Raw genomic sequence first — 11,548 nt, 5'->3', positions numbered from 1 at the left:
CTTTCTTTCTTTCTTTCTTTCTTTCTTTCTTTCTTTCTTTCTTTCTTCCCACTGTTCAGGATGGACTGTGTCTCGCCAAGATTCATGTTAAACCCAGCCTGTGACATGATGCTGTGTGTGAGACTTTAGAGGGATATGTTCATAAAGGTAGAACCCTATTGAACTGGTCCCTCATAAGAGGCTGAGGCTGCTGTGTGTCTCTCCTGCCATGTAAGGAAATGGCAAAAATTCAGCAGTCTGTAGCCTGGAAGAGTGTCTTTTGGAGATTCCAACCATGCTAGCAGGCAGACCTGCTCAGCTTCCAGAAACGTAAAAAGAAAAGTTGCTTTGCTTATTAGCTACACACTTCATTGTACTTTGCCAAAGCAGCTTGAATAAACAACAGCAACAAATCCTACCAGTCTTTTCCTTTCAGAGTTTGGTTCCCAGCACACATCAGGCAGCTCATAACTGCCTATGGCTCAAGTTTCAGGGGATCGGACGCCCTCTTCTGGCCAACAGTGGTACCTGTGGGCTACACACTCACACACACACACACACACAGTCTTTAAAACGAGACTCCATTCTTCATATTACAATCAAATTTATCAAACATGGATTCTATATTTTCAATTCTACCTACTCATTAAAATATATTTGTGATTCCATCGTCGATCATGGTCATTCATAGTCAGGCACAGAGTCGGGACAGTGGGCACATTCCCAGACAAGGCAGAACAAGACAACATTCTTCCTTATGGACACTCAAAACAGGTCCCCCTTTTGTGTGTATGCATGAGTGTATTATGTGCATGCGTGTGTGTGTGTGTGTGTTAGAGACATGTTCATTGTCCCTTTTGTCAGTAAAAATAGTCCCTAAAGAGAATCCTAAGGTGCTAGCTGTGTGTTGAATCCCACACTTCTAGGCTGTGTTACGTTAACGAGCCATGTTCCATGGACCTCACTAACAGGGACTTTTAGCTCTTCTGATCGTGACAGCCAATGTTTATGAATCAATGATATACATCAAACAGGGCATCTTTAGACAAACAAACAAAAAGACACAATAAAACAGGGCTTTGGGTTCGGATGTGTTTCCTTTTTGCTTTTCTTTTTGTGAAATAAAGTCTCACTCTGTAGCTGGAACTTTTGTACCCCGAGCTGAGCTGGAGCTCAGTGTTAGCCAGGCTGCTCCTGGACTGGTGGCAACTATTTAATCCTGGTGAACAGGCATGGCTTGTGAATCCTGAATCTTTAGCACCGAGAGCATGACATGGTAAAAATCCAATAGTAGTTTTAAACTAAAATGTTGGCTTTATATTAATCAACTACATTTCTGAGTATCTGAAGTAAAATTCCCAGCACTTGAGAGACCAAGGCAGGAATATGGCCATGAAATCAAGGCCAACTTGGGCTTTGGGATAAGACCTTCTCTTAAAAGGTGTGTGTGTGTGTGTGTGTGTGTGTGTGTGTGTGTGTGTGTCAGGGGGAGCTTAAGCTAAGCATAGTGGTACGTATCTGTAACCCCAGCACACTAAAGAAGCTGAGACAGGAGGGCCAGAGCTCCTTATAGCAATCCTTGGCTACATAGTATACTGAACAAGGTCAGCCTGGGCTATATGAAAATTCTTCCTTGTATAGCAAACATCTAAAAAAAAAAAGTAAATGAAAGAAGAAATAAATTCAGATCTATAGACTGGGTGTCAGTTGTTGGGGGAACTTCCAGCTCAGGTGGTGGTGTGACTATCTTCAACAAAGAGCTAAGGCAGGAAGAGAACAGGAAGACCCAGTGCTCGGGATGAGTGGTCTCCATTGAGGACAGGCAGCATGGCGGATAGGTCCTGCAGGACAGTTTGTTAATGGTACTAAGGAGAGGAACAAAAGGGACCAGAAAGGGCTGGTATTGGCCTGAGTGGGAGGAAAGGGTTTGCATGGCTGACATCACCTCCTTACCTTCACAAAGGGAATCCACGTAGCTCTCTTTTTCAGGGTGGTTGTGGGTCCTGACATAATCTGGTTCTGCCCTTCACCTCTCCCGGCCTCATAGTCTGGGAAGGTCCACATTCTTTGCTGCTCCATGAAGATACTTTGGAAGTTTTGAGAAACCTAAACAGAATTGAGAAGAGAGGGACAGTGAGCTATGGTCACTGCACTTCAGAAGGTACCTGCTTTTCCAAAGTGCTCAGAGAAGCAGAACTTTTGTTTTCTTTTCGCATTGTCTACTGTAAGCATGCTATGCCTAACACTGTGGGCTTCACTGACTCTCTAAAGCTCTAAAGCTGGGTGCTCGCCTGCCACATAGCTCACCTCTGTGCCCAACTCAACAGTGTGGCTTTTTCTTTCTTTTCTCTATCTTCTTTCTTGGGTACCTGCTGAGATTTATGGATTGTCTGCTCTGGCGTTTTCCTCTTAAATTCTAATAAAGAATAAAAGGAGAAGGGAAAGGAGAAGGAAGAGGATGAGGGAAAAAGGAAGAGAAGTAGGAGGGGAGAGGGGAGGGAGAAAGGTAAGAGGAGGAAGAGGAGGAGGAAGAATAGGAGGAAGAGGAGGAGGAGGAAGAGGAAGAATGAGAAGAGAAGGAGAAGGAGGAAGAGGAAGAGGAGGAGGAAGAGGAAGAGGAGGAGGAGGGAGAGGAGGAGGAGGAGGAGGAAGAGGAGGAGGAGGGAGAGGAGGAGGAGGAAGAGGAGGAGGAGGAGGAGGAAGAGGAGGAGGAGGGAGAGGAGGAGGAGGAGGAAGAGGAGGAGGAGGGAGAGGGGAGATTTGCTGTCCAAGCATGAGGACCTGAATTTGGATCCAAACATCTATGTAGAAAACCCCAGTAATGTAACCACATGACTATTGGGTTTAGAAATAGGAAGGTCACCGAGTCTTACTGGCCACCAGCCTAGCTCCAAGTTCAGTGGGAGAGCCTGTCTGAGGGAATAAGGCAGGGAGTGACGACAGGTCAGGATACCAACTTCCTCTTCTGGTCTTCACACACATGTGCCCAGGCCTGCACTGCACACAAACGCATGCTCACCACACGCATGTATGTGTACACATACAAAAGAAAAAGGAGGAGAAAGAGGGAGAAAGAGGTGGCGGCTCAAGAGAAATTGTCTTGGATCTCAAAAAACAGCCACTAACTCAACTCATCCTCTTTCTCTCTCTCTCTCTCTCTCTCTCTCTCTCTCTCTCTCTCTCTCTCTCTCTCTCTCCACTCACTTTTGTCTTTTACTTTTTATTTTATGTGTATGAGTGTCTTGCCTGCATGTATGTCAATGTACCACTTGTGTTCAGTGCCCTGGTGGCCAGAAGAGGGTGCCCGATCCCCTGGGACTGGAGTTATAAATGGTTGTGAGCAGCCATAGTTCTGGCTGCTGGAAATCAAATTTAGGTCCTTTGGAAGAGAAGCCAGGGCTCTTAATTGCTGAGCCATCTCTCCATCCCTTACTGATGTCTTTGAAACAGCCCTGGAGGGAAACCAACTCAAGAGGAGCTCTTTGTTATGACAGAGCTTGAGGAGGACACGTCTGTGTGGCACAGGCCCTCACTCATGCTGGCTGACATGCCTCACCTCTGCGAGCATCTGTGCCAAAGACAGGAAATACATCACCACGCCCCCTTGTCTGTGTTTTGGGTTGGACTCTAAATATAACCAAGAAGTAAACTGGGAAAGTGCTCAGGTTTTCTGACCACATGGTAAACTAGAACTTCTAAGTGATAAATAAATCCTGCTCTCAGCAGCCTGCTCAGGATACTGCTAGTGAGACGGACTCAGATGCTACCACAGAACCTAAAGGCCTGCCTCCTTCCCTTCTCACACTTCCAGCAGAGGCTTCGGGCTCCTTTCTCATCCACTGTGCTCAGCCACAGTGTACTGGGACAGTTACACAACAACATGAAATGTCTCAATGCCACTTAACAGGAGGGCTAGGTTATCCAACATCTCAGTATACGCTAGTTAAAATTAAACCAACAGGAAGCTTTCATTTCTCTCTTGCACTAATTACATTCCAACCATTCCACAGCTACGTGTGGCATGTAAGCACTAGAGCCGTGGACATGTGGACATGCGCATCGAGGCAGAGTGTTGAGAGAAATGCTCGTCTAGGGCTGGGCAGCAAAATCTTTCTTAAGGGGCCAGACACTTAATATTTCAGCTTCTGCAGACCATGACTCTTCAGGTTTGCATGACTGTGGTGTGAAGGCCCCACAGATAACAAACAGGCACAGGGAGGCTGGCACCTGCAGATTTGTGTTTTCACAGAATCAGTGTGACACAGTCCTAACCCTCATGCCCCCTGGGGAAGGGACGAGGAGCCAGCACTGGGGGAGGGAATTACTTCTTATGATAGGATTAGGCCTTGAGAGGCCTTTGCCCTCTACTGGGGAAGGCACACACACACACACACACACACACACACACTCACAAAGGTAACATCTGTGAACCAGAAAGCCTTCCCCAGGTCTCAGACATCCAAATAGTAAGAAGCTGTTGGTGTGGACACTCAGTTTGTGGCATGTTGTCTCAGTAGTGGGGATGGACCAAGACAGCTGGCTCCCGCTAGAACTTTATTTTGGAAGAGCAGGTGGTGGGCTGCAGGCTGCAGCTGGCTGACCTTGGGCATTAAAGCATCAGGAAAAAAAAAGACACAAACACACACATATACACGCATGCATGCACGCACGAACATGCATGCACTGGACTGTGACTAACCATCTTGGGTACACAGCTAACATTCCTTACAGCACTGCTCTAAGAAAAGCAAAGCTAGGAACTATTGCCATGAAAAGGACATAGCTATTCTTTGGGAATAAGGCACTTTGTTGGGGGTGTCCTGGGCCCACAGTCTGTTTTCATTGTTTATATAAAAAGGACAAAAGTTCCTGTAATCCCAGTACTTAGAAGGCTGAGGCAAGAGGACTGTGAGTTTTATAACCAGACACAAGCTAGCCATCAGAGAGAAGGAGCCTCAACTGAGAAAATGCCTCCCTAAGATATCTGGCTGTCGGCAAGTCTGTTGGGCATTTTCCTAACTAGTGACTATTAGGTTTAAAGCAGGCCCCCAGAATGTCAGTACTGCTGACAGTGTCCTAATGACGGTCAGGGCTCAGCTCAGGATGGACTCTGACCAGACAAACAGGAGGATCAGTACGTAAGCTCAGTGTTCCTCAGGAATCTTATAATGCAGTTTGTCCATTATCTGCCTACTACAGCCAACTACCTCTGGCAAGGAAGCATCTAGTTCCTGATTAACTCAAGCAAGCCTGTAACAGATCAAAGTTCCCACAATACCTTCTAGACTGTTCTGGCTCACACTGACCCCCACCCCCAGAGACTACATTGATGGCTTAATCCCCAGTAAACTTTTCTTTCTACCCATGGAGTGGTCTAGTTCAGTAATTTCATTGCAGCCTTGCTTACAGTGAGGGCTGGTGGTCCTGGGCTCTATAAGAAAGGCTGAACAAGCCGTGAGGAACAGAACAAGCCAGTCAGCAGCACCCCTCCGTGGCCTCTGCATCAGCTCCTGCCTCCAGCTTCCTGCCTCATTTGAGTTCCTGCCTCATTTGAGTTCCTGCCTTGGCTTCCCTCAGTGAACTGTGATATGGAAGTGTGACCCAAATAAACTCTCTCCTCTCCAAGCTGCTTCTAGTCGTGCTGTTTCATGACAGGAATAGTAGAACCATTATAACTAGGAGACTGAGCTAATAAAATACTATCAGAAGGAGGAGGAGGAAGGGAGAAGAAGGAGGAGGAAAAAGAGGAGAAGGAGGAGGAGAAAAAGGAGGAGGAGGAGGAGGAGGAGGAGGAGGAGGAGGAGGAGGAGGAGAGGCAAAAGCTACACACCATTTTATAAAAGACAGAGGAATGAGATCATGCTTGTCCAGTGAGCGTAAAGAAAGTAAGTTACAGACAAAAGCACTGTCCAGTAAATGACGCCAGCACGGAAACAAATCAAAGTGTCCTCAAGATCAGAACTCTATCAAGTGAGCTCCTCCCGCAGCACAGGCAGGGGGCGGGGCCGGGGAGCGGCAGCGTGTAGGGGGGGCGGTGAGACACAGTAGCGACTTTCCTTCCTGAGGTCATTCAAATCCACCCCGGTTAGATTTGTGCCTGATCATCTGTGGCAGCACACTCCTAATCAAGACACTCTGGAAGTGGAAGCGGGAATATCGGGAGTTCAAGGTTATCCTCCTCTACACAGCTACTTTGAGGCCAGCCTGTGTTACGTGAGATCCTGTCTCAAACAAACAAACCAGGAACTTTGTAGCAAATTCTAAGACTTTCTTCCAACCACCCATATTTATAGTAAGATTGCACTGTGTACCAAGGAAAAGAGTTCCATCTCGTTGGCAGAGTCCCTCAACTTTTGCACATCATACGGGATGCGGAAATGTGAGAGGAGACGTCTCAGCTGAGGTTTTAGATCGTCCCTGTCTGTCACGTGCTGAGGCAAGACAAATGCGGCATCTGTTCTCCCTGGCTCTGAAAAATATCCGAAATCAAGAGCAAGACCAGAGAACGTGAGGCGGGAGAGACAGCAGATGGCCTTGGAGAGAGTTGGAAGCAGGCCCTCTGCTGGTGGAGAACACTGGGTTCCCCCTGACCCTGTGCCCGGCAAGCCTGCACCTTACCTGCCTGGGCTTTCTCGCCACCCAGCTCCCAGCCCCCACGAGCTTTCCTGGGGAGGTGCAAGTACTCCCAATGATCTCACAGGCCACAAGGGAAACCCACTAGAGCTCCTGGCGTATTCTGTATATAATGGGAATGTCACCCAAGGGCACTCAGCGGAAACCTGATCAGGCTTCTCCATTCTCCGGGACACAAAAGAAGGGCATTGAGGCTGAAATTGATCCTGACGACTAAATTCTCTGGCAGCTGTGCAACACAAAACCTGAACCAAGTCTCAGAAATCATTTCCTCGTAAAGATTTAGTACAGCTATGAGGAAACTGAGGCCTAAGGAGGTGACACACAGGACCATGTGAGGCGTGGCAGAAACAGGCCTGGAAGCCAGTCCACTCGCCTCTTAACCATTAGTTATAATGATGGAGACAAAAACGTCTAAGGTCATGGCTATTGTCTTCCATCAGAAAATATTAATATCAAATTACAACTTATTACAAAGATGTAACTTTTGGCCCATAGGAAGACAGTAGTACAAAACAGGCCATGTTAGTTAGTCTTACGTCAGCGTGACACAAACTAAGGTCATCTGAAATGAGGGAGCCTCAACTAAGAAAATGCTTCCATAAGATGCAGCTGTAAAACATTCTCTTATTTAGTGATTGATGTGAGAGGGCCCCGCCCATTGTGGGTGGAGCCATCTCTGGGCTGCTGGTCCTGGGTTCTGTAAGAAAGCTGACTGAGCAAGCCAGGGGAAGCAAGCCGGTGAGCAGCGCCCCTCCACCACCTCTGCATCAGCTCCTGCTTTGAGGATCCTGCCCTGCTTGAGTTCCTGTCCTGACTTCCAATGCTGAGCAATGTGGAAGCATAAGCCAAATAAACCTTCTCCTCCTCAACTTGCTTTATGGTCGTGGTGTTTTGTTGCAAAAATAGAAACCCTAAGTTACAGTCCGTGTACAAAATCACAGTGTTCCACTCTACCCTAGTCAAGGCCAGTTCCTTACCTGAACCCCTGGGATCCAGAGGACCAGGAGATGCAGCATTAAGGTCGGTGACACAGACTTTTCCATTTTCCTCAGTAAATCCAGAGACTTGCTTATCAGCTAGACGCAGCTCTTTGGAGACGGGCAAATACTGGAGGGCCTAGAGAGTCATACACAGGAGGGCACAGGTCAGCCCAGAGGAAGACAGAGCTGACACTTCAGAAACCTTCCCCATGATAGAGGCTGGAGCTGGGAGACCCAACTGCTACCAACCAGGAAGCACTTCCGCTTCCAGATGATCCCACAGTGGTCATGGACCTGAGTGGAAAAGGCGCAGGAAGGGGTGCTCAGGGTGTGAAGAGAAAGACTCAGGTTTGAGTGGAAGACTCAGGTTTAGGAGCACATGGTTGGACTATCATGTGACTGAGGAGAGAAGAAATACAGATCACAGCGCTGGCTGGCTCTGCAGAGGGAATTGAGTCAGGCGATCACCGGGTTTCTTTGGGGATCCTCTAACCTGACCTAGGCCATCACCCTCAGAACTCTCCCACTCCACACCGTCCCCTGACCCCCCTCTCCTGACTCCACACTGTCCCCTGACCCCCCTCTCCTGACTCCACACCGTCCCCTGACCCCCTCTTTGGCAGTGCTGTGGTCTGAGCTCCTTCCTGGCCCTGCTCAAGCTGTGGTGCATAGTCTACACCTGAGCTTCTAAAGCTGCCTTAACTATTTACTTATTACTAGTCCTTATTTTCCTGGACAGGTTCTCATTGTGTACAAGGCTAATCTTTAACTCACTGTGGAGCCCAGCTTGGCCTCAGAAGCAAGAATCTCCAGACACAGCCACTGGGATTAGATAGCACCACCAAGTCCAGCCCAGCTCCTGTTTCTTACCCCATCACATTGTAACTTTACTCACCCCCCCACCCCCTCCAGCCTTCCAGCCAGCACAGAACCCTGTTACATTTTAGCAAAGGCCAAGGCTTTGCTGCACGGCCTAGGACAAGCATCCTGACATATGATGATTTCCTCACTACATTCTGCCAAGTAAAAGAGTGTGTCCAAATGGAAGACCCTGAATCCTAAGAAACCAACGGGAGCGAGAACTGAATGGATACAAAGCAGACCGTGAGAGGTTTTTCTGAAAGAGCCAAATCGACAGAGCATTGGCTGGAGAATGTTTCCCCATGTGGGGGCACTGTGCTTCCACTTCCCCTTCCCCGGGGGTTGTGTCCCCAGCACATTAAGGTTCCTACTACCTGCAGGTAGTGGTGAATGGTCCTGAGAGAGTGCAGGTGGCACACTAGCCACCTGGTGTAAATCGTCAGGTCTTCCGGAGTCACAAGGTCAGGACGGTTGTTCTTTCCCATAAGGCAATTTTCTCTAGCAGCGGACAGTCTTTCCGCTCTCTGAACTGAGTCACTGAGCTCCTGCATAATGTAGTCAACTTGCTTCTGTTTAAGAGAAATACAGACATATCATGGGCTGCTGGCAAGCCTTGTTCTCTGCAGCGCTGTCCAGGGGTCGAATTAGGTATTTTTTTGCAACCCACAAGTTCTTCTACAGTTTGGATTTAGTTGAGAGAGGCAGTGTCTTACTCTTCCAACTCTGAGGGATAGCAATTTGATAGTGCAGGAGGGTGTTTGGTAGCAGGAGTCTACCTGACCTTCCTACCTTGGCCAAATCTATAAGAAAAGATACACATCTTCTGTGTGAAAATTACCTCAGGGCTCATGTTTCAATGTAGGAATCTTTTTTGGCACTGTGGTACACACCTTTAATCCAAACACTTGGGAACCAAAAGCAAATGGATCTATGTCAGTTTGGGCCAGCCTGGGCTACACAGTGAGTTCTTGGACAGACTGGGGTATGTACTAAGCCCTTGTCTCAACAACAACAACAACAAAAGTAGGAGTCTTGTTTTCTGCTACTCAATGGGAGAACACATGAGAAGGCATATCCATCGGTTCCTGTCCTGTCTTTAGTTGTGAAGTTCTTTGAAAAGTGGTGCCTCACTTGGGTGTGTCTTGAGTTTTGGAAGCTTGACTACCACATCCTCCTACAAATGGACCCTGAGAGTTTGTTTGGAGGTTCTGGCTGGGGAGCATAGTTATTTGTACATCCTTAACCGAAACTTAACCTGGCCATCCTCTAAGAAGGCCTTCAATCCAGCAAGTAGCTTCAGGAGCTACTGAGCTGTGAGGAGAAGGACATCAGGGCCACCTTGAACAACCAATGGGATGACAGATGTCACTGCCACATTGCCTTTACAACAACAACAAGCTTGCTGACTGTGTTGTTTTATCTAGAAAATACACATATAAAGTAACTGGAGGTGGTTCCGTGCTCAAGCATGCCAGCTGCACTCAGAGGACTCGTTGGGTTTCCAGCACTCACAAAAGGCAGCTCCTAACCACCAAGTGTAACTCCAGTTTTAGCTGGGATCTGCTGCCCTCTCCTGGTGTCCTTGAGCACTGCAGCCATGTGGACTAACACACATAATTTAAAATGAAAATAAAATCTTTTCAAAATTCCATCTATGCCACATGTACACATACGTACACATCATTACATATGCACATGCACAGATACACAATCTCCTCAGGTTCCGCTCCCTGGCTCCCTACCTTGTAAAGAGGGTAGAGTTCTTCCATGGTCTTACTGGTCTGGCAGAGCCTCTTCCACCTCAGCATGTGCAAATATTTACTCTGGCCCAGCTGTGTAATTCTCTCTGTGTAGTGCTTTACCAACAACAAAAATAAACATTTACAAGAATAGAATTAAAGGAGGAAGGCTGAACAAACCTTAAGAACACTAACAATTGGTCAATCAATCTGGTTACTTTGAAAACACATTTTTTTTTTCTTCCTACAGGAACACCATCAAATGAAGTCTGTCTCAAGACGAAAAGCAAGGAGACCAGGTACATGTGTCTGATCTCCACGGTCTGCTGCTGAGTTAGCTGATCATAAGCTCCTACATCAGTTACTGGACTGCTGGCAGTGAACTAGGATATCAGAGGGTTATGGTCAGCTGAAATTTTGGATTAAAAAACAATTACTACCAGGCAGTGGTGGTGCACGCCTTTAATCCCAGCACTTGGGAGGCAGAGGCAGGTGGATTTCTGAGTTCGAGGCCAATCTGGTCTACAGAGTGAGTTCCAGGACAGCCAGGACTACACAGAGAAACCCTGTCTTGAAAAACTAAAAAAAAAAAAAAAAAGAAAAAAAGAAAAAAACCTACAATTATGGGTGGAAGAAATGCTTGGTCGGTAAAATGCTTTACAAAAAACCCCACAGAAACCTGAGTTCCATCTCCAGAACCTATGTTAAGAAGAGAAGAGAAAGAAAAGAAAAGAGAAGGGAAGGGAAGGGAAGGGAAGGGAAGGGAAGGGAAGGGAAGGGAAGGGAAGGGAAGGAAAGGAAAGGAAAGGAAAGGAAAAAAGAGGAGGCCAAGCCAGCTGTAGCAGCATACAGAACGCCAGGGAGGCAGCGGCTGGTAGGACCCTGGAGCTCGTGGCTACTCCTTCCCTGCTTGGCGAATTCCAAGTGAGAAATCCTGTCTCCAAAGAATAAGGTCAACAGCACCTGAGGAGTGGCACTTGAGGTTTCCCTCTAGGAAACGTACAAACACACGCATGTACCCATGCATCCATGTACACACACTTACCTAAAGCTGAGTCAAAAAGTTCATTACAAGTAAGATTAGTGGCCCAGAGAGGTGGCCCTCTGGGCAAGAGAAGTTCTTATGCAATTGTGACGACCCCAGTGTGATCCCTGGGACCCTTGTGGAGATGGAAAGCGGGAAGTAAGTCCATCAGTGTTGTCCACAGACCTCCATATGTGCATCACGGCATGTTCTAATACACACACACAGAGTGATAATAAAACCATGCACACACACAGAGTGATAGTAAAACCATGCACACACAGAGTGATAATAAAACCATGCACACACACAGAGTGATAATAAAACCA

The 11,548-nt window shown here is 47.3% G+C and overlaps 1 protein-coding gene across 1 annotated transcript in view; it reads right to left on the bottom strand.

Moving 5' to 3' along the window:
* LOC114622640 overlaps positions 1-11,548 on the bottom strand; it is a 150,300-nt gene that overhangs the window by 128,610 nt on the left and 10,142 nt on the right. The window contains exons 4-8 of the mRNA XM_028769051.1: positions 10,199-10,312; positions 8,831-9,025; positions 7,593-7,731; positions 6,291-6,448; positions 1,933-2,085 (exon numbers count right to left, since the gene is read on the bottom strand). Coding sequence (XP_028624884.1) covers positions 1,933-2,085; positions 6,291-6,448; positions 7,593-7,731; positions 8,831-9,025; positions 10,199-10,312 — 759 coding nt within the window. The remainder of the gene's footprint in view (positions 1-1,932; positions 2,086-6,290; positions 6,449-7,592; positions 7,732-8,830; positions 9,026-10,198; positions 10,313-11,548) is intronic.

Source organism: Grammomys surdaster, unplaced genomic scaffold, assembly GCF_004785775.1.
Source record: "Grammomys surdaster isolate TR1022 unplaced genomic scaffold, NIH_TR_1.0 190, whole genome shotgun sequence".
NCBI lineage: Eukaryota > Metazoa > Chordata > Mammalia > Rodentia > Muridae > Grammomys > Grammomys surdaster.
Note: the sequence above shows the minus strand (reverse complement) of the source record. Positions and strands in the feature narration are given on the sequence as shown.